We start from the raw sequence: 23678 nt of genomic DNA on the forward strand, positions 1-23678 counted from the left end.
CAATTTACATTGACTGCCATCCTCATAAACTCAACCTTGTGTTCGGTGATTCCATTCAGAACTTGAGATGAATGGCATTTTTTTCGCCACTCTTCCAAAGCTGTATTGTTTTATCTCGAATAGCAATACACGATACCAACTGTTCGTTAATGTTCAGAAAGCCACTGGCATAACTGTTCTTCAGCTGGATTGAACATCTACTACAACATGGGCATACTGGAATAGATCGGAAATGAGAGTTTTGAGGCTCTTAGGAAATCGTTGGATTTCAATGCTATGGTTAGAAAATATATTTAAATATATAAACTTGTTATTATAAAACTATATAAAATACATAGTTAGAAAATATTTTTTTTTAAATGAGACCTTGTCGGTTCTCAGTGTTACAATAAAACTGTAAATTAATTTCCAACTTAAGTTATCTCTCTATTCATTAGACACATTTAAATTGCTTCTTGCTATTATTAGTTGATTTTGGGAGAGGCCTGTGCTAAACCACTGTGAAGAAATATTGCTCTTCAACAACAGTGAGCTGACCAATTTAGGGGACCCACAGAGGTTGCTTAGCCCCCCCCCCTTAGTTCAGAATTAAATGACGCCACTATGGTACACACTCGAGAAGTGAACTTACGTTAATCCTAAAGAAATATACAAAAATATGATAAAATGCAATACTTTAGTAACAAAATTATGAAAACTACAACAAAGAATTATGCTGGGAGGGGGGGGGGGGCACAGAACGCAGTATATTAAATACCTAGCCAAAATATCATCTCTATATGTTTAATATTTAATAGAAATATACCTACAACGTAAATTTCAACTGAGCCTAAGCTAATATTCTTCAAACGCTGACAGGTATAAAACAGTCATTGTCTGATATGTAGATCCTAATTCTCGAGTGTGTACCATATAATACGCAAGTACCGATCATTCAAGTTTTCTCTTTAGAGCATCTTTCAGATCACCATGAATAAATTAGAATTAATTTAGTCTTGGAGACGAAGGTAATATCCGAATCCAAAGATGTTGAAGCAGGTCACTGTTTCAAATCTATTCATGTTGCTTTGATCTTTGATCCAGTTTTTTTTTTTTTTTTTTTTTTTTTTTTTTTTCAATACCGAATGACACAAAGCTCCCTAAAAAGCCGAGAAACGGATACAGGGACAGGTTTTCTCATATGCAATATTGATAGTCAAAATCATGAATAAGCTCATTGCAAACTATTGTTATTCGTTATTCCAATTTTCAGTCACTTGTTCAAAGTCACATAAATCATCAATGAGTGGCTATCCACTTAGAGGGATTCTGTACACCAGGGGGTGTGCGTTAAGCGCAATGATATATGTCTTGCGTGGCGCAAAGTCTTCTACAGACAAATAGTTGTCTAGACCTCACTGCTTTTCCATGCACGAAAAATTAAGATAGATATTTTTTTTATTCGTTGAGAAACACTCCCGGTTCTGGAGTCAAAAATATTCAGATTTTTTATGAACTAATTTTTTGTTGTTGTTTTTTCTTCGTTTCGTTTTTGGTCCACTGCTTTATTTAAATTGAACCCGTTTTTCTCTCTTACTTCTTCTGCAGACAGTGCGAGAAGTTGTGGCACGGTGCAAGCTTGCCATGTGAAGTATAGCAAGTGGCTCTCCGAGATGTATTCCAACTAGTAAAGGGCCTGGGATCCCGGATTTTTTTTTTCGTATACTCAAGACTATTACAAGTTGTATTATGACTCCTGATAAATGGCTATTCTTTAGTTAGGGACAAAGAAAGGTTCTGAAGGTAAGGTTCTAACTAGAGGCAAATTCAAGAGGAGTACCTCACCCCCCTCAAATATTAATGTTCTGCGATTTGTTTTTCAAATTACCCATTATCTTTTTATTGTTGCCTCCCCCTCGAAAATAAGAATCAAGGGTACCGACCTAGCACCCATGACTTTGTATGTTAATAATTTGTTCTTTTATCGAAATGGTTTTGGAAAGACTATTCCAGTTAGTCAATCTTTTGGCTTGAACTGAGTCTAGTCAATCGGCCTTGAACTTCCTAAATCTTTTTAAGGGGCAGACATTTGTACAGGGGTGTGATCAGGGGCGTCCCAAGACTCATTTCATTGGGGGGCCATCTACGTAAATTTTTACCGAATCGCTACCTGATTTATGCCGAATTTTCCGCAGAAATCAAGAATTTTGCTAAATTTTTGGGCAATTTTACTTAATTTCTGCCGAAATTTTTGCCTTTGGTGAAATTTTTACCAAATCCCAAAAATGTTGGAGGAGCAGTGCACCCCTCCCTGCCCCCTCCCCCTCGGGACGCCCCTGGGTGTGATGCTCAAGCCCATGCCATTTCTTCAAAATATTGAAATTCTGAGGACGATTTTGTTTAATTTTTTTAATTTTCCTTTCGCACCACCCATAATTAGACCCCCTTCCAAATGTTGTAGTGAGGAAAGAAAGTAAAATATTGTCAAAAAAGAAACCCTTCTCGTGGCCGAATGAATGAGCAATGTTTAGCAAATGTTGTAAATTATAGCAGAATTATTTGGCCCAAAAATGTCTTTCCTTTGGGGTCTATCCGCTGCCAGAATCTTGGATATCTCTCTCCCCTACCACCTATGCGTATAAACTATAAATTGATGTCAAACACGCTATTATCCTTTTCGTTCTTTTCATTGTTGATGAAATTACGACTTTTAAAAGAAATTTTAGAATGACATTCTTGCATAATAGAAGCCACATCCTTATCCCCATGGTGGTATCATGTATTGACCCCCCCCCACTCCTTCTCTCAGGAGTGGGGGACCCCCCCCACTCCTTCTATCCTATTCTGATGCTTTAAAACAAAAGTAAAACAATCAATAGAGAAGTACAACTGCTACGTCACAACAGTGGACTATTGACAAATAACCCACTTTAGTGGGCTATGTAAAAATCAAGTAACAAAATGGGTATTTTAGAATCAAAGGAAATAACGATTTTAAGGATTGATTAGACTAAGACTAATTAGACTAATATCCGTGTTTATGTGCCGGTTAGATCTGTCGCAGTATTTATCTTTTGCTGTAGCAATCAGAAATTAAATTTTATTTGATTAAATTATTTTATTTTTAAGAGGCGGACATTTCTGCAGGGGTGTGATGATCAGGCCCATACTCTTTCCTTATTATATTGAAATTTTTATGAATATTTATTTAGTTTTTTTTCCTCCCACTCATAATTAGACCCCCTTCCCACTTTGTAGTGAGTGCTTGTCTGGAAAGAAAACCTTCTCATGATCGAATAAGCAATAGTTAGCAAATGTTGTAAACTGTAGTAGAAATATTTGCCTAAAAGCGTCTTTCCTTCTGGGTCTAACTGGTGCAAGAATGTTGGATATCTCTCTCCCCTACCACCTATGCGTATAACTTAAAATGTATCCTGAGATGTCAAACACGCTATTATTCTATTGTTAATAATTTACTGATTGGGCGCATTCCTTATAATTACCTGCACTTTTTCGTTCCTGACTTTTCGTTATTGATGAAATTATCACTTTAAAAAAAAATTTTAGAAATATTTTTTTGCATTATCAAAGCCCTATCCTTTCCCCATGGTGGTGTCTGGTGACCCCTCCCCCCCTCAGTAAAAAATATTCTGGTACTGTAAACAGAAAGTACAACAATCAACTCGGGTATTATAACTGCTATAACACAACGGTGGGCTATTAAACAAATAGCCCACTGTTGTTGGCTATGTGAAAATCAATTAACACAACGAGTATTTTTTAATCATAGGCAGTGCAAAAGCGCTGCCTAAGTGAAATGCGATGCCAGCACGATGTATCGTTTTTTTTTTGGTTTATTTGTTTGTTTTAGACCAGGGCACTTCGTACAGCAGGAATCGTCATAGAAAGATCTAGTGCCCCTTTTAAGAGTCAAAAGTGATTGGAGGGCAGCAACAGCAAGTCCTCCCCACGCCCTTCATTTCCCCAAGTCCATCTAATCAATATTTGAGATGAGCATTTTGTTCAGCATAGTTGAAAGGTTCAATAATTATGGCTTGAGAATGACAATCCCTCACAGCCCTCGGGGCAAGGGTTGTAAGCTATGCCTTGGGGGCATATAAGGTTTTTATGGAAAGAGTGGTCGTATTAGCTTTGGAAGGGGCTCATTGGATTTAAAATTGGAAGTTCTAGTACCCTTTTTGAAACTCGAAGTGTTGGGGGGTAACTGGTCTCCCCTCACGTTTTATTTTCCCAAATGCATCCGATAAAAAGTTTCGGATAACCATTTGTTATGCCCCGGGAGCGTATAAGGTTTTTATAGAAGGGGTGGTTGTGTGAGATTTAGAGGAGGCTGATTTGATTGGGATTTTAAAGTTCTAGCTCCCTATAAGGAGTCAAAAGTGATGGAGGGGAACTAGCCCCCCTCCCCTCCCTGATACCTTCTTTCTCCTAAACGCATTCGATAGAATTGTAAGATAGCTATTTTGTTCACAATTGTCGAGAGAGCATACAACAATGCCTTCAGGGTGGAGACCCCCCCATCCGAGAACCGAAAGGTAAGGGTTGTAAATTATGCCCCGTTATATTTAAGGTTTTTATGGAATGGGTGGTCGTACAAACTACGGATTGGATGGGGCTCATTTGACTGGAAGTTGGAAGTTCTATTGCCCTTTTAAGAGTCAAAATTGAATGGAGGGTAACCAGACCCTCCCGCACAAGCCTATCACTCTCCAAAATATATCCGATCAAAATTTGAAGAGTAATTTTGTTCAGAATTGTTGAGAGGTCCAGTAATTGTGTCTTCGGGGATGACCCTCCCCCCCCCTTAACATCCCAGAGGGCAAGGGTTGTAAGTTACTCCCCGGAGGCATATAAGGTTTTTATGAAAGGGGGGGGGTCTGATTAACTTTGGAAGGGGTCCATTGGATTTGAAATCAGAAGCTTTATTGCCCTTTTTAAGGGTCAACAGTGAATGGAAGGCAACCAGTCCCTCCCCCTCGAGCCTATCATTCCCCAGAACAGATACGATCTAAATTTTAAGAAAGCTATTTTCTTAGCATTGTTAAGAAGTCCAGTAATTGTCTTTGGGGATGCCAACCTAATCACAGCCCTCAGGGCAAGGGTTGTAAGTTAGGCAATTCTTTCATTGTTTACATATAGTATGTGTTATTGAAAATGTATGCATTTTTGAACTTATCTTTCCAAAAAGACGAAGGGCATTCAGGTAAGCCTTTCAGAGAATGTCGAGGAGAGTGTTGAACTGAATCAAAACACGTTATGTACATACAGACTGTCAAGAGGGCGTAACTCAGGCATGACTGGGTATATTAATTTGAAACTTTCAGGAAATGATAAGGGAGATGATCAAAAAGGCAATATTTGCATTCTACCACAACAAATCATACTACCACACTACTCCATTTACAATGTTGAGGGGAGATTTTGATCTTAATCAGAAGACGCTGCGTGCATGTACATTGCCAAAAGAGTGTATCTCAAGAATTGATTTGTGTATTCAGTTGGAACTTTCAAAGAAGGCTAAAAGGAAAAAGATTATGTGACCAAAAGGCAATATGTGCACGCTATCGTTAATACTACTATCACTAATAGATTTACTATTACTTCAACTACAGCTTCTATTGCAACTACTTGAAAAGGCAATACGTTAATGCTACTGCTGTTACTAGTACTATCGCTGTTATTATTAATACTACTAATAGTATTACCAATATTACTTCTGTGACTCCTATTAAAGCTATGCCCAAGGGTATGAAGGTAAAATTTTCAAGTATACTGGGGAGAGGTTGGAGGTGAACTTAATCACAACACGCCGTCAGTATGCATATTGTCAAAGGGTGTAACAGCAATATGTTAGGGACAGTTTCGTAGGTGAAGTTGAATCTAACAGGCTTGTTGTAGAGGATGTTGAACTAGCCAAAAGAAAATATTTGCATCCTGATGCTACTGCTTCTACTCATACTACTAATACTTCTACTATTATTACTATTCTACTTCTACTACTGCCACTAAAGCTATTGCTAGTATTAGTAATTCTACTGTCACTACTACTGCTGCTGCTACTAAAACTAAGGGTATTAAAGCGAAAAATTTGGGAGATGTTGAAAATGTATGGAACTAAATCGAAACACACTATGTCCACAGAGGTTGTCAGGAGGGCGTATCAGAAATGCTTCAGGAACGGTTGATGGTACTAAGTTTAAACTTTCAATGTGTGTTAAGGGGTATGTTAAAGAAACCAAAGATGCTATGTGCATACTGCTACTAATGCGACTACAAGTATTGTTGCTAGGCAAGATAAGAGCATTAAGATGAACATTTTCAAGGAATATTTAGGCAGATGTTAAACTTAATCAAAATGTTCTAGTGCCCCTTTTAAGAGTCAAAAGAGTATTGAGGTCAAGCAGCCCTCCTATCAAGCCTATCAATTTTCCAAACACATCCTCTCAAAACTTGAGACAGTCTTTCTGTTCAGCATAGTAGAACGGTTCAGTAACTATGTCTCTAAGAATAAATATTGGGTGAGTCAACCCACACAGTTATGTGATTAAACCATTATGCTTTTAAGCTAAATGTTGATTTAAATCTAAATCAAAAGGCAGTGTGTGTATGGTTGCCAATAAGACACCTCAACAGTATATCGAGAACGACTGGGGATATTAAGCTGAAACTTTCGGGGCTACTGCTATTACTACTTCTGGTCTTACAATTTAAACAAATTAAAAGAGCATAAGTGTATATAGTTTGTCAAAGAGCATAGATAGATTTTTTGGGGAATGACATTATGTTTTATTTTTCAGGTCAACTTGAAGAGGTATAAAATTAAATTATAGAATATTATTTGTGTCAGGATTAAATATCGACGAAAAGTTTTTCCAGCATACAAATGAGCAACACAAGCTATGGATTCTTATAGAAAAAACCGGAAAGATATAAAATACTATTTCTTTTCTTGAAAACGACTATGTCAATAAAAGACGAACATAACTTAATTTTTAAAAACTTTTTCCACAAAACAAGTTTTTTTAAGAGCAGTAAAGAGCTCCATTAAACCAAAACCAAGAATGAGCAGAAATGAAGTCAAATAATCTTCCAAGCGTAAAACTACCACAAATCACCATTAAGAACTAAATGCAACCTAAAACGAACAGAAATTACAATGATTAACCGAGTCAAACTCAAACCGAGGGAAAATTAACACGAGTAAGGCTGACAACCCTCATGCCTTCTCAAGACCAGAACATAGTTTGTACTTTACTGAAAACAAAATACATTTTATATGATTTCACTTTTTTGACTTTTTTGACTAAAACGTCAAAGAATAAAATATCAGTATGTGTATGTTAAACTGACGATCCACGATATTTTTTTTTAGTATAGTGCAAATCATATTCTGGTCTTGAGAAGACATTTTGTCCATGAAATATTGCACCTGTTAGCATTTTATATAATTCATTTTTTTCTTTTTTTGATCAAGTGTTCAAGTTGTTTTTAGTTTGTTGTAGATCTTGCTAATTTGTTGCACATTCCCAGGTACCCCGACGGTAAAGAAGTAATACACAACCTAGAAGGAGTTATGAAAACTGCCTGGGTTACACAAATCAAGGTAGAATATACACATCCTCATTTCATAGCAAATAATACCCTCGCACCAACAACTCAACGAACAACAACGACGACGAGTGAAAAGAAGATTCTTGATTACAGTGACTATGAATATATGGATCAGCAGAATGATGATAGTGATACTGTGAATGAAGATGAGAGATCAAAGAAAGATCCTTACTCTTTGCAAGCTTATAGTGGAAATAGATCTGTAAATAACTGTGGCTTTACTGTTTCCCTGATTTTGTTACTGCTTTATTGTATTATTTAAGTGAGATTAATTATATATTTTAGATGGAGCTTTAGGACTCATTTCTGGTTTAAGATTATTTAAGAGGGTCACTTTCTTCTGCGCATGTCCATTGCTGGAAATCCCACATTCTCTGGCGAACTTTAATGATAATTGAGAAGCAATTCATTTACAGTGTTGGACCTCCTTCTGTCAAAAGAACTATGCCCTCCTCTCCTTTTAAGCTTCTGTTTTAAATCTATTCATGCACCATTCATCATTGCACCATTGGGTACTATCCCATTATCTGGGCCTCTCTAAAAAGTCAAGTTTGGTAATGCTAGTGAAATAAAATAAAATAAGATGAATATATAATAGTTCCTAACAAATTTGGGCTATATATTTGCACATTAGGGGGGGGGGAGGGGGGGGGGGTAATGAATTGCATATATTAAATGCGTAACCTAACATAGGTACCTCCCCCCCCCTAAAATCCAAAAAAACACAGTTTAATATCGTATACGCAATGAAAACTTTGCTATCATTGCGTGCTCTATAACAGTTATGACGTCAAAAACGGGTTTTATCATTGCCTAGTCTATTGTGATGAAGCCGAGAGGCCCGGATAATGGGATAGAACCCACCATTGCACTATTCGCACCATTCTAACCGAGTTTACTTTTTTTTTAATTTCAAAAAGATTGTAGCGGCAGACCAGATTGACTTTTTCATTTTATAAGGTTAATAAATCAGATCTTAAAAAAACAAACTAACAGCAAAAAATTGATGAAAATATATTCTGCCGCCGAGTACAAGGTGGCGAACCTTACCGCGATTTTTAATTCAATGTCACTATCTCCATCCTAAGGTGGAATGAAGGTTATTCTTCATTCTCAATCACCAGTAAAGCCAAAGCCGGTTCTTCGGCACCTGATCAGACTCTCAGGATCTAAGGCTAGGAAGCAGCTCGTTAATTTTGGCCCCCAACATAATTTTGGTCCCCAACATATATGTTAATGCTATAGCTGCTACTAGTGATAGTGCTGTTACTGTTAATACTACTACTAGTACTGATGCTACGGCGATGACTACTGTTACAGTTATGCTTAAGAATATGAAGATGAAATTTTCAGGGAATAGTGAGGGGGAAGGCAGATTGTCCAAAGGATGTATTAGCAATATTCTTAGGAACGATTTGGTTTGTGAAGTTGAAACTATAAGGGCTTGTTGTGGGGGATTGTTGGAATCCTTGGTCCCAGTTTTTTCAGATAAATGTCTCTCCCAGATTCATTTCTTTTGGCTTCTTAATTATTTTCCTTCCCCGAGTCATAAATATTAATTTTCCTTTTATTTTTGTGACGCCATTTTGGGTCTTCTTAATTGCGTACGTGTTTAATAGACCACGAGGTAAGAAATTGCGCAGTTAGGGAGGTTGATCAGTAAATTAGCAAGTCCAGGATTGGCTGGAAAGATTCATTTACCACCCTCGTAACCCCTGTTGCAGCACGCGGCTAGCGGGCTGGGAGAAAGAGTCCCTTTTGAGTTCAGTTCTTTTGTACAACGTGTTGTGAATACAGTAAGGTTTTTTTTATGTACACTTTTTAACTTTTCAGCGTAGGTCGGAACTAAAGAGATAGTTAGAAAACCTTATCGGTAAACTTTGGCTTTAAATGTGGCCATAGAGCATCCGATCACGTTAGTATACGGAACCGCTGGAGTAACCGCGGAAATCCCACTAATTTGGGGCGGACGAGGGATCTCCCCCTCCAGTAAGTGGCATAGCAACCCTTTGCACCATTTTTGCCTTTAAAAGTGGTGACCCCTGCACGTTAAACATCCAATAAGTGGTGCCAGCGGTACTCACCCTCCAATAAGTGGTGCCAGCGCCACACCCCCTCCAATAAGTGGTGGCAAAACACCACGAACAGTGGTGGCAGCGATTTAAGGTCCTATCAGTAAATCTGATAATAAAAGAATTCCGCGCTTTCGAAGAGACGATTAATTTGGCCTAGAAAGTAGCCTATTGGGGTAACATATAAAAAGACAAAAATACGCAATAAATTAATAGAATTATGAAGGTCTATAATAGGCTGTGTGCCTTGTTAGACAAAAATAAAAAAGAATAACGTGAAATTAATGAGTTGAGTTAACAATAGGGAAATCTCCGTATGGAAAAATACTAAAGGGTTTAAGTATACATAAAAAACCATTGAATGTGCGATTAGTAATGAGGTGAGTTAATAAAATTAGAGATATTTACCAGTGACGAAGGTGGTAAGAATAGTGATAACGACAAATTTATAGAATTTTTCAGTTTGTGCACACATTAGACAGGAACAGTAGACAGCACCTTCTCCAGTGAGTAAACTGACCAAGAGGGGATTTTGTTTGGAATACGAGTATCCAGGAGGGATACGTGATTTTTTTTACAGGGGTGTTCCCCTGTTTGAGTTTAGTCCAGCTAATTCACTAGTGGAATATTCGCGCGGTTTTCTGATTATTTTCTCGTCCAAGCCCTGTTAATTCGTTTTTCGGAGATATAGTTCACTCGCGTAAAACTGCTTGTTGTGAAAGAAGTCATTATTCCCTAATGAAGTCTAGACATGCCGGTTATTTGAAAAATTGTTGAATCTCATTACACGGAGCTGATAATTCACAATAGTAATTGCGTACCATAATTTTTTGGGTGACAGTTTTTGAACTTACCAAGATTGACTAATTGAATAAGAGATAATGTAATCAGGGTGAAATATACACGGTAAAATGGGAGGGAAAGAAATAAACAAGGAAGAAATAATATGTGAAAAAACAAAACGAACTCATCCCACAGAGGCTCTGCCAAATAAAGGGGTAATGCGGGATAGAGATACCACAGATATGGAATAAATGAATTCTGAAAATGAATTGAGAAGAAATAATGACAAATGGAATTTTGAAATAATGTCGGACAGAGAGACCCCCGCACGTTAAACATCCAATAGGGATGTTGAACTAATCATAAGATAATGTATGTTTCCCGATGTTACTGCCTCTGCTCATACTACTACTACTACTATTAATACTGCTACTACTACTATTGCTATTAAAGCTAAGGGTATTAAGGCGAAACATTTGACGAATATTGAAAGAGTATTGAACATTACTATGTAAATACAACTAATACTATTTCTACGACTGCTATACCGTAACTCATGACGCCACGGGTATTAAGGGGAAAATTTTAGGGTCTTCGGAAACCAGAACTTAATTTGCACTTTACTTAAAAAAACAATAAACTGAATGAGGAATGACTGTTTAAAATAATTGCATATACTGATATTTATTACTTGAAATGTTAATAATTTTTTATTTATCAAAGATAAAAAGTAAAAACGTTCAGAATTTATTTTGTTTCCAGTAAAGTACAAATTACATTCTCGTCTTTACAAGGCAAGGTGTAGAGGCCCTACTCATGTTGATTTCTGTTCGTTTTGAGTTGTATTTATTTGCTGACCTATTGCCATTTCCCATGTTTGGATTGACGGAATTATTTCATTCAAAAATTAATTTCAATTCAAAATAACTGTTGCGGTTTTTTAACAGCTTAGTACGATGAAAATCATGCCTTTGAGCCCTGAGAAGTCTTGTCGACTCGAAGATTTTGTTATCTGATCTTTGAACTATTTTTAACAAAATGGCCATCTTAAAATATTTATCGGATACTTTTGAGGAAAGAAGGGTGTTAGGGGGCTAGTTGCCCTCCGATCACTTTTGATTCTTAAAACGGGCACCCTCCGTAGTTTATACGACCATATCCCTTCCATATGAAGGGCCTCTAAAAAAATAAAATAATGAAAAATAAATCAGTAATAAAACATTGGATCGTTATGACCTTTACTTTAAACGTTATAGCGTTGACGGCCTTGTGACTGCGTGTAGTTTTCATGGATTGCAGATTCTACATGTTTCATCATATTCATCCACAATAGCGCAGTTCTTTGGTAACAACATATCACTGAACTCAATTCGATGATTTCCTTGAGAAACCAATTGCTTCTTTCTTATCAAACAACCACACAAGGCTATTCAAACGTCTGAATAAGGGTTTTAATCTCCAATTTCAGATTAGAGTTGCACTAAACATTTCCTCTCGGGCTAGGTAAGGGTGTTTTTTTGCTCAAACAAGCCCAAATAATTACCCCGATAGCAATCAGAGCAGCCAATGAACCAAAGATTATACCTACCTGTCCCCAGCATCCCCAATTTGACATCGCCCTTGCGAATTCTCGAATCGATGATGTAGGACTTGGGGTTGATGTAGGACTACTACCTTTACGTTCTTTATTATCATCTTGTGTTTTCGGTAAAACACCACTACCCTGACCGGATATTTCTGTAAGCGTTGGGATTTCAGATGATGGGATTGGACTGGTTGAATCTTCAGATGATGATGCAGGACTACTACCCTGACCAGATGTTATTGTAAGCGTTTCTGCTCCAGATGATGGGGATTTAATATCTGCACTTTGAGCTGGACCCGTCGAAAATTCAGATGATGATGTAGCTACTCCTTTTTTAAGTATTTTTATCAATGTTTCCAACTGATTTTTCTCTAGATTATCCAGGTTTAGCTTTCTCAAAACTCTTTGTTCGTCATTTTCCTTTTTGAATTCTTGAAATATTTTCTCGAAGTTTATGTCGTCTGGTCGACAATTCCTTGTTTCTTCTGCACCCGTAGCTCCAAAAACAGAAAAAACTAAAAAAGCTAAAACTAAAAATATTTGTCTCATTTGTGTATTGTCAATAGAAATAATATTGTAATGTAACTGTCATATTCAATGCTAACTCTTGGGTTTACGGATTATATTTTTCATTCATTGTTGGGTTTAGGTTCAAAGATATAAGTATTAGCCAGATTTCTTCCAGAAATTTTATTGAATTTAGCGAATCAGGAATTTGGGAATATTTTTGATATTATTTACACAGTAAGTTTACCTAATTTAAAGTGATACATTTATTAAAACATAAGCCAAAATATCATTACATCAAAAAGCTTAAAAGCGCTCTTTTTATTCAAAATTGTAATTGTCTCTTGGAATTTAAACAAAAGGTCTCTATTTAAAGAAAGAAACTGTCTATTGAGAAAAACAGCTTGAAATTCCGTCGCAATTTTGCATAAAAGCACATTTGCATAAAAGCAAATTTTTAACCAGCTGTGCTATCAATTTTAAAGGTTATTCGTTTGGATATTGCTGATACCATAGTCGAATGCTATGGCCACCTCTGTAGTTTTCAAATAATTGGGTGTAGCTTCTTTACGGCGTCAAAATGTGTCCCGAATTTGACTCAAAACTTAAACTCGATATTGTTACTGGGAACATTTTTAGTTTCAAAGTCGGTTTACAAATTTATCACAAAATCAATATGGTGGTTCATCCAACATAAAAATCTTTGGGTAATTTCTAACCACCATCACATGACAAAATATACTTTTTGAACCCCCATGTAAATTAATGGATCTTTTGGGAAAAATAATTTGAGACCAAAACAACTGTCGGAAGGTAATGAGGATGTGAAAAGGGGAGAAACTCAATGCGCTGCTAACGCGCTGCTATGGTCTATGCCCTCCAAATGGGAATCTCATTTTTATTGTTTCAGATCGTATAGATTAAAGACGGTTTACCCCTTTTACATGCAATGAAGTATGTGTTGTTCTGACGCATAATAGCTACCGCAGTTTTTCGTAAAAAAAAGGATGTAAAGCAAAATGGTGAAAAATTTTTCAGTTCGGGAAATATCTACTATCAATTGGAACTCTTTGCCTAACCATTATTTCATTCAAGTGAATTATAAAGATAAACGTTAGGTATGCCACTTAGAATACCTTTAAGCAAGTCTTCAACATATGATCCAATCTTTTAGCCTAAAACCCCTAAAAATGGTGTTGAATTGGAACCAAAGTTTCTCCATCAAAATTGCTATGGTTGGGAACCCTACTTGGGAAAGTGGGAAACCCATAGTCTCCTGGCTAGAACAGTAAAGAAAATCCCCTTTATGCATGGGCAGAACTCATCAGTCCTTTTTTTATTATATTTCTTAGTATTGGACGTGATCTTCTCCTACCAGGCTGCTAGCTACCGCTGCAACCCGGACTAACACTATTATTAGGAGTTATGGGCTATTACATTTTTAGTGTTGGACATTATCGTCTCTTACCAGATTGCTAGCTACCGTTGCAACCCGGAAAAACTTTCATTACAACCAAAATAAAGTCTACGGCTTTTTCTGCTTTGGAATAGTAAGAGACAAATCATAATGAATTAGGCAGTTCTAATAGTGTACTTTGTGTTTTGATCTGACTTAATTTTTAGGAGCTATGGATTATTTAAGTTTTTACTATGGGGTTTGGTCGTCTCTTGCTAGGTTGCTAGCTACCACTGCAACCCGGATCTTTACTTTAATAGCCTGAACCATTAATAATAACCTGATTGCAAACAGAAATAAGCCTATAATCAAGTAGCTAACTAAGTCCAATGTATGCAATGGTGTGTTATTCCAATGATGGTCTTTTAATGTAATACCAGAACTTTCAACTACGTTGAACAAAATGGCTATCTAAATTTTGATTGGATGTCTTTGGGGAAGTGCTGGGTGCGAAAGGGGGTTTAGTTGCTCTCGAATCATTTTCGACTATTAAAAAGAGAACTAGCCCTTTCAATTTCCAATCAAAGGAACACTTCTAATTTCCAGACAAAGGAGCCCTTTTTGAAGTTTCTACGACAACACTTTCTGTTAAAACCTTATATGCCCCCAGGACATAACTTACAACCTTTGCCCTGAGGGTTGTGGGGGGTGTCCTCCTCAAAGACATAATTCCCGGATCTTTCAACTACGTTGAACAAATTGGATTTTTTTGGGAAATGGTGGATGTGGAAGGGGTGTCAGTTGCCTTCCAATCACTTTCGGCTATTAAAAAGGGGCACAAGCCCTTCCAATTTCCAATTGAATGAGTCCTTTTCGAAGTTTCTACGACAACTCCTTCAATACGAAGTGCCCTGGTCTAAAAGAAACAAACAAACCAAAAAAAAAAATAATAATAATAATAATAATACATTGTGCCAATCCCATTTTGAGGGATTCCAGGCTCTTTTTAGAAAATCCTGAAATTTTATTTTCGTAATTCCTAAACACTGTTTTGTTGGAGGTGACTAATAGTTACTTCTCTTGAATCGGATTCTATGGGCCATAGAATCCGATACATTTAAGGATACATTTAATACATTTTAAGGTATTTTTCTAGCTTGAATTGAAATATTCAAACTATTGCTCGGATACCATGGATATTTTTGCAGTTTACACAAGCTGCAAAGAACGCACAGGCTGATCTTTGTAAATTGAGAAAAATTTTACGAATGTTTTACCGGGATTACGAAAAATATTCAAAGTTAAAGATTAAAATTATCTCTAAAAGAATGGTTTTTGTTGAAAAGTCGGCTAGAGATGCTTTCGCAAAACTTCATAGTAATATCCAAAAGAAATGTTGCATGTTTAGTGAAAAGCTTCCAAGGTATGGACCGGCAACTGTGGAACAGTTTACAGATGTAATGGGGAATATTATACATCACTGTGAATATATGGAGGCATAATTGTCCTTTACTTATTTTCAGCTTAAATTCGATGATCGAGCCTTTATTATGTACTAACTACATCCAACGACTATGACGTCATTGATCAATATTGTATATAAAAAATTAAGTTTTTCGTAAAAAATAATTAATTTAAAAAATTAAGTACAAATGGCCCTAGATCTAGAGATATCCTTTAAAATGAGCCATTGAACAACTCTCTACGATGTTCCAGTGCCAAGCTATCTGTGGAAAAGAAAGAAAGAAAAAAATATGCCGTTTGTGGAGAATAACGTGGTTAAAGTCAATTTTCTTGATTTTCAAGCCAATATATTTTCATTGTTATTCAAGCCAAAGGGCGGTAAGTTTCCTTTATAGGGGTTTCGGACAAGGTGGTTCTAATGGTGTACTTTTTTTTTGATCTGACTCTTTTTGTAGCAGTTAGAGGTTTTTATATTTCTTAACATTGGACGTGATCGTGTCTTACTAGGTTGCTAGCTACCGCTGCAACCCGGAAAAATTTATTCTCTTTTAGAAATAATTTATTTTAGTTACGAAAGGTTTTTAACCCAATTAATTTCCTTTAAAATGAGCCATTGAACAACTCTCTACGATGTTCCAGTGCCAAGCTATCTCTGGAAAAGAAAGAAAAAAAGAAAAAAAGAAAAAAAATATCCCGTTTAGGCAGAATGTTGTAGTAGCTGCCACTTTTCTTGATTTTCAAGCCAATATATTTCCCTTGCTGTTCAAGCCAAGGGCCAGAAAGTTTACTATACAGGGGTTTCGGACAAGGCGGTTATAATGGTGTACTTTTGAATTTGATCTGACTCCCTTTTTAGGAACTATGGGTTTTTATATTTCTTAACATTGGACGTGATCGTCTCTTACTAGGTTGCTAGCTACCGCTGCAACCCGGATAAAGAGCAAAACGCTGGTATTTGCAAAAATATTTGTACATATTTTAACAAGGGATTACAACAATTTAAAAACCTTACAAAATAAAACCAAAGTTTGAAGCTTAGTAGATATCGTTGTTAGAAATCGGACTTGATTTAATAAACAAATATCTTTGAAAAGACTCAGTAATGAAAAGACAACAAATTATCTGCGGTTAGAAGACAAGTACCAATCAAAATCTATATATATATAGAATCTATGTAAGGAAGCTTGCCACGTGCCGAGTGCTGGGGCCCAGCAGCGACACCGGCAGGCTCCCGGTACTATAATTAATATAAACTCCACAGCTAATTCAGTTCAACATATGCAATGGTGTGCTTTTCTAATGATCTTCCTCTAATATAAACTATGGACTAAAGTTCGTTCTTTAATGTAAATATTAAAAATTATTATCATATCTTATATGTAACTTTTATTTTATAAGTCTTCGATACTCTAATGGTAAGTATGCCCACTTGTTACCTGGGAGAAGGGGGTTCGATTCCCCGTCGTGGAGAATTTTTAATGTGTTGAATTAAAAGCCCTCTTATAAATTTAAAATTATAAAAAGAAACTTGTTTATTTACATCCTAGCTAAAGTAATGGAGATAATATGAATGAACCACAGGTTTTAGTTTCTTTGGGCTTGAGTTCGTTTTTTAACTGTAAATAAAAACAGGAAAAAGCCTACGGCTTTTTCTTCTTTTAAATAGTAAGAGACGACACTCAAACAATCAAGTAGCTAACTAAGTCCAATGTATGGAATGGTTTATTATTTCAGTGATCGTCTTTTAATGTAATATTCCAATAATCGTCTTTTAATGTAATTATCCTAATGATCGACTTTTAATATAAAAAAAATTTTAACTCTATAATCTTCGAACATTTGAACCTTTTATAATTTATAATGATGTATAATATAAATACTGTAATCTTAACTATAGTGAAGTTGCCTATGCAAGTTAGTATAGGGAAGAGTTCGATCTTTATTATAACTTTCACTTAGGAGAACCGGGTTCGATTCCCGGTGTGGGAAAATTTTTAACTCTATAATCTTCGAACATTCAAACCTTTTATAATTTATAATGATGTATAATATAAATACTGTAATCTTCACTATAGTGAAGTTGCCTATGCAAGTTAGTATAGGGAAGAGTTCGATCTTTATTATAACTTAAGGAACATAATTAAAATTTCTTAATGTAATAAAAATAATTTGTTTTAATTACAAAAGGTTTTTAACCCAATTAATTTCCTTTAAAATGAGCCATTGAACAACTCTCTACGATGTTCCAGTGCCATGCTATCTGTTGAATTACTAACCTATACTATAATTAAGTGGCGTATAAAATTTAGTATAGGCAAGAGGTCGTTCTTTATTATAACCAAGGGACAGAAAGTTTCCTATACAGGGGTTTCGGACAAGGCGGTTCTAATGGTGTACTTTCTGTTTTGATCTGACTCCTTTTTTAGGAGCTATGGGTTTTTATATTTCTTAACATTGGACGTGATCGTCTCTTACTAGGTTGCTAGCTACCGCTGCAACCCGGATCAGCCTGCATTTTTGCCAAATTCTTGTATTTCTGAATGTAATTTCTCCCTTTGTCCTTATGCGTTCTTCGGTACAACCTCGCAGAGAATTTAATTTTTTCATTATAGCTTTTGTCACCCCAGTATCTACCCATTATTCTGGTAGCAACTTTTTTCTTATGTTTGTTTCGGTAATCTTCATCATTATCATACCGTTCCCTGCTCTTTTGTCTAGCCTGCTCAATTCTTGCTTCTCTGTAATGTTCATCATTACCATACCGTTCCTTGATCTTTTGTTTGGCTGTCTCAATTTTTGCATGTCTATAATCTTCATCATTGTGATAACGTTCCCTGCTGTTTTGTCTAGCCTGCTCAATTGTTGATTATCTATAAAGTTTATCATTTTGATAACGATACTTGATCTTTTGTTTAGCCTGCTCAATTCTTGCTTCTCTGTAATGTTCATCATTACCATACCGTTCCTTGATCTTTTGTTTGGCTGTCTCAATTTTTGCATGTCTATAATCTTCATCATTGTGATAACACATCTTGCTGTTTTCTTTTGCTCTCTCAATTATTACTTCTCGATACGCCTGGTCGGTTGAATACCTTTGCTTTTTTCTTTTCAAGTTACTATCTCTGTTGTTTGTGTAGTACTCTTTCTTCAACTTGCGTATAGCCTGCTTTGATCTAACCATTATTCTAATCAAGAATGAGAGAATTTTCAGTTTTGACTTTCCTTATATACTAATTATGACGTCACTCTATTCACGTCATAACTCTAATATAAAACTATGATGAAATGTAACTTGTCGGTTGAATACCTTTGCTTTTCTCTTTTCAAGATGTTGTCTCTGTTTTTTGTATAGTACTGTTTTCTTAAATTACGTATAACTCGCTTAGAACGCATCTTATTACAAAACAAGAAATAATATTCTTATCTAATTAACACTTCTTAAGACTCGTAACGAGTATCCAAAAAATAAAACTAATTTTTAAATTTTCAGGTATTTTGTTAGTTTCAATGAAAAGATTAAAATTATTGCGCAGATATCATAAATATTTTTGCACTTTACATAATAAGTTTAGCGATTCTAAACTGAAAAATAAAATATATTAAAAAATTGAATATTTGTGGTCTGATAATACATAGTAAATCTCACATCGGGTAGTTAGAACCTAACGAAAAAATAAAACTAATTTTAACATTTTAAGGTATTTTTCTAGCTTGAATTGAAATATTCAAACTATTGCTCGGATACCATGGATATTTTTGCAGTTTACACAAGCTGCAAAGAACGCACAGGCAGATCTTTGTAAATTGAGAAAAATTTTACGAATGTTTTACCGGGATTACGAAAAATATTCAAAATTAAAGATTAAAATTATCTCTAAAAGAATGGATTTTGTTGAAAAGTCAGCTAGAGATGCTTTCGCAAAACTTCATAGTAATATCCAAAAGAAATGTTGCATGTTTAGTGAAAAGCTTCCAAAGTATGGACCGGCAACTGTGGAACAGTTTACAGATGTAATGGGGAATATTATACATCACTGTGAATATATGGAGGCATAATTGTCCTTTACTTATTTTCAGCTTAAATTCGATGATCGAGCCTTTATTATGTACTAACTACATCCAACGACTATGGCGTCATTGATCAATATTGTATATACAAAATTAAGTTTTTCGTAAAAAATAATTAATTAAAAAAAAAAATTAAGTACAAATGGCACTAGATCTAGAGATTTCCTTTAAAATGAGCCATTGAACAACTCTCTATGATGTTCCAGTGCCAAGCTATCTGTGGAAAAGAAAGAAAGAAAAAATATCCCGTTTGTGGAGAATAACGTGGTTAAAGTCAATTTTCTTGATTTTCAAGCCAATATATTTTCATTGTTATTCAAGCCAAAGGGCGGTAAGTTTCCTTTATAGGGGTTTCGGACAAGGTGGTTCTAATGGTGTACTTTTTTTTTGATCTGACTCTTTTTGTAGCAGTACATCATTAGAATTACGTTGTCTGATACCCTACTAGATAAATATTGAATGTCGTCATAGTTTTATATTAGTAAAGATCAAACTCTTCCCTATACTAACTTGCATACGCAACTTCACTATAGTTAAGATTACAGTATTTATATTTTTTTACATTAAAAGACGATCACTGAAATAACAAACCATTCCATACATTAGACTTAGTTAGCTACTTGATTGTTTGAGTTTCGTCTCTTACTATTTAACAGAAGAAAAAGCCGTAGGCTTTTTCCTGTTTGTATTTATAGTTAAAAAACGAACTCAAGTCCAAAGAAACTGAACACTGTGGTTCATTCATATTATCTTCATTATTTTAGCTAGAATGTAAATAAACAAGTTTCTTTTTTAAATTTTAAATTGAAAAGATAGTGCTTTTAATTCAACATATTAAAAGTTCTTCCCGACGGGGAATCGAACCCCCTTCTCCCAAGTAAAAAGTGGGCATACTTACCATTAGACTATCGATGAGTTATAAAATAAAAGTTACATATAAGATATGATAATAATTTTTTAATCCGGGTTACATAAAGGCTCGATCATCGAATTTTTACATTAAAGAACGAACTTTAGTCCATAGTTTATATTAAAGGACGATCATTAGAAAAGCACAACATTGCATATATTGGACTGAGTTAGTTTTTCACTTTAGAATCGCTAAAGTTTTACAGTAAAGAACGATCTCTCTCCCATACTAACTAATATGTTGTGGTTTTATTTACAGTAAAGAATCCGGGTTGCAGCAGTAGCTAGCAATCCGGGTTGCAGCGGTAGCTAGCAACCTAGTAAGAGACGATCACGTCCAATGTTAAGATATGTAAAAACCCATAGTTCCTAAGAAAGGAGTCAGATCAAAACAAAAAGTACACCATTAGAACCGCCTTGTCTGAAACCCCTTGAAAGGAAACTTACCGCCCTTTGGCTTGAACAGCAAGGGAAGTATATTGGCTTGATCCGGGTTGCAGCGGTAGCTAGCAACCTTGTAAGAGACGATCACGTCCAATGTTAAGAAATATAAAAACCCATAGTTCCTAATAAAGGAGTCAGATCAAAACAAAAAGTACACCATTAGAACCGCCTTGTCCGAAACCCCTGTATAGGAAACTTTCTGTCCCTTGGCTTGAACAGCAAGGGAAATATATTGGCTTGAAAATCAAGAAAATTGACTTTAACCACGTTATTCTCCCCAAACGGGATATTTTTTTCTCTCTTTTCTTTTTTTTTTCTTTTCCACAGATAGCTTGGCACTGGAACATCGTAGAGGGTTGTTCAATAGCTCATTTTAAAGGAAATTAATTGGGTTAAAAATCTATAGTAACTAAAATAAATTATTTCTAAAAGAGAATTTATTTTTCCACCAAAAACTGCATTTTTGATGTCTTTTCACACTGCAGTCTTTCAAACATAATCGTATACCAGCGGTAAGATTTGAACCCAAGCCTCCGAAGAGACTGGTGGCTAACACCAGTGTCTTGGACCACTTGGCCAGGCTGCCTCTCATAAATAAATATATATGTGAATTTGGGTTGCAGTCCGGGTTGCAGCGGTAGCTAGCAACCTAGTAAGAGACGATCACGTCCAATGTTAAGAAATATAAAAACCCATAGTTCTTAAAAAAAGAGTCAGATCAAAACAAAAAGTACACCATTAGAACCGCCTTGTCCGAAACTTCTGCATAGTAAAATTTCTGTCCCTTGGCTTGAACAGCAAGGGAAATATATTGGCTTGAAAATCAAGAAAAGTGGCAGCTACTACAACATTCTGCCTAAACGGGATATTTTTTTCTTTTTTTTTCTTTTTTTTCTTTTTTTGTATCCAGAGATAGTTTGGCACTGGAACATCGTAGAGGGTTGTTCAATAGCTCATTTTAAAGAAAATTAATTGGGTTAAAAATCTATAGTAACTAAAATAAATTATTTCTAAAAGAGAATAAATTTTTCCACCAAAAACTGCATTTTGATGTCTTTTCACACTGCAGTCTTTCAAACATAATCGTATACCAGCGGTAAGAATTGAACCCACGCCTCTGAAGAGACTGGTGGCTAACACCAGTGCCTTGGACCACTCGGCCAGGCTTCCTCTCATAAATTTATAATAAAGATCGAACTCTTCCCTATACTAACTTGCATACGCAACTTCACTATAGTTAAGATTATTACTACTTAAGAACGACACAGATGTAAATTCTCTCATTCTTGATTAGAATAATGGTTAGATCGAAGCAAGCTATACGCAATTTGAAAAAACAGTACTACACAAACAACAGAGATAGTATCTTGAAAAGAGAAAAGCAAAGGTATTCAACCGACCAGGCGCATCGAGAAGTAAAAATTGAGAGAGCAAAACAAAGGTATTCAACCGACCAGGCGTATCGAGAAGTAATAATTGAGAGAGCAAAACAAAGGTATTCAACCGACCAGGCGCATCGAGAAGTAAAAATTGAGAGAGCAAAACAAAGGTATTCAACCGACCAGGCGTATCGAGAAGTAATAATTGAGAGAGCAAAACAAAGGTATTCAACCGACCAGGCGTATCGAGAAGTAATAATTGAGAGAGCAAAACAAAACAGCAAGATGTGTTATCACAATGATGAAGATTATAGACATGCAAAAATTGAGACAGCCAAACAAAAGATCAAGGAGCGTTACTGGGGTGACAAAATCTATAATGAAAAAATTAAATTCTCTGCGAGGTTGTACCGAAGAACGCATAAGGACAAAGGGAAATATTACATTCAGAAATACAAGAAGATGGCAAAAATGCAGGCTGATCTTTGTAAATTGAGAAACATTTTACGCATGTTTTATCGGGATCACAAAAAGTATTCAAAATTACAGATTAAAGTTCTCTTTGAAAGAGCGGATGCTGTTGAAAAGTCGGCTAGAAATTCCTTGGCAAAGCTTCATAGTAATATCCAAAAGAAATGTTGTCAGTTTAACGAAAAGCTTCCAAGGTATGGATTGGCAACTGCGGAACAGTTTATAGATGCAATGGAAAATGTTAGACAACACAGTGAATATACGGAGGCGTACTTCTTAGAAAATTCGTATATTAATTTTGGAAGGAACAATTGCAGTTTATGTAGCAGCAATAAAAATATATATACAAGCATACCTATCAACAGCGAAGGAAAAGCAATGTTTTTCAATTATGGCGAAAACGAACCTGTTATGGTTATTAGTAAATGTGTTTGTAAGACTAATGATTTAGAACAAATTCCTGGAACACCGACTCAAGAAAAAAGCATTTCTAACTGTGTTTTAAACAGTTCGTTTAGTTCTACTGAATATTTGGCAAAAAATTCTCTGTGTAGTAGAGCAAACTGTCCTGAAAAGTACGAGACAACTATTGTTATAATAAAGATCGAACTCTTCCCTATACTAACTTGCATACGCAACTTCACTATAGTTAAGATTACAGTATTTATATTATACATCATTATAAATTATAAAAGGTTCAAATGTTCGAAGATTATAGAGTTAAAAATTTTTCCACACCGGGAATCGAACCAGAGCCTGTTAAGTGAAAGTTAACTATCCTAGCCACTAGACCATATGGAACCATAAAGTAGTATGATTTAAGAGCCATATGCATATTATTATTTCACCATACCAATTATAATAAGGCCAAAACAAAATCGTCGACTTGCAACCTTACTTTTGACACATTAGTTAAATCTTCATCAGGCTTAAAAAAATGTTTTGCTAGTTTTACATGAAAGAACGAAACTTAGCCCATAGTAGCAGAA

At 35.6% G+C, this 23678-nt stretch overlaps 1 protein-coding gene across 1 annotated transcript in view; it reads left to right on the plus strand.

Annotated features, from left to right (window-relative positions):
* Positions 1–7902, plus strand: part of uzip (beta-pore-forming protein unzipped) — a 103272-nt gene extending 95370 nt beyond the window's left edge. Inside the window, exon 7 of the mRNA XM_089104896.1 lies at positions 7531–7902. Within this exon, the coding sequence (XP_088961022.1) occupies positions 7531–7873 (343 nt within the window). The 3' untranslated portion in view covers positions 7874–7902. The remainder of the gene's footprint in view (positions 1–7530) is intronic.
* Positions 7903–23678: the final 15776 nt, after the last annotated feature.

Source organism: Artemia sp. Qi Xiang Cuo, chromosome 19, assembly GCF_049724085.1.
Source record: "Artemia sp. Qi Xiang Cuo chromosome 19, ASM4972408v1, whole genome shotgun sequence".
NCBI lineage: Eukaryota > Metazoa > Arthropoda > Branchiopoda > Anostraca > Artemiidae > Artemia > Artemia sp. Qi Xiang Cuo.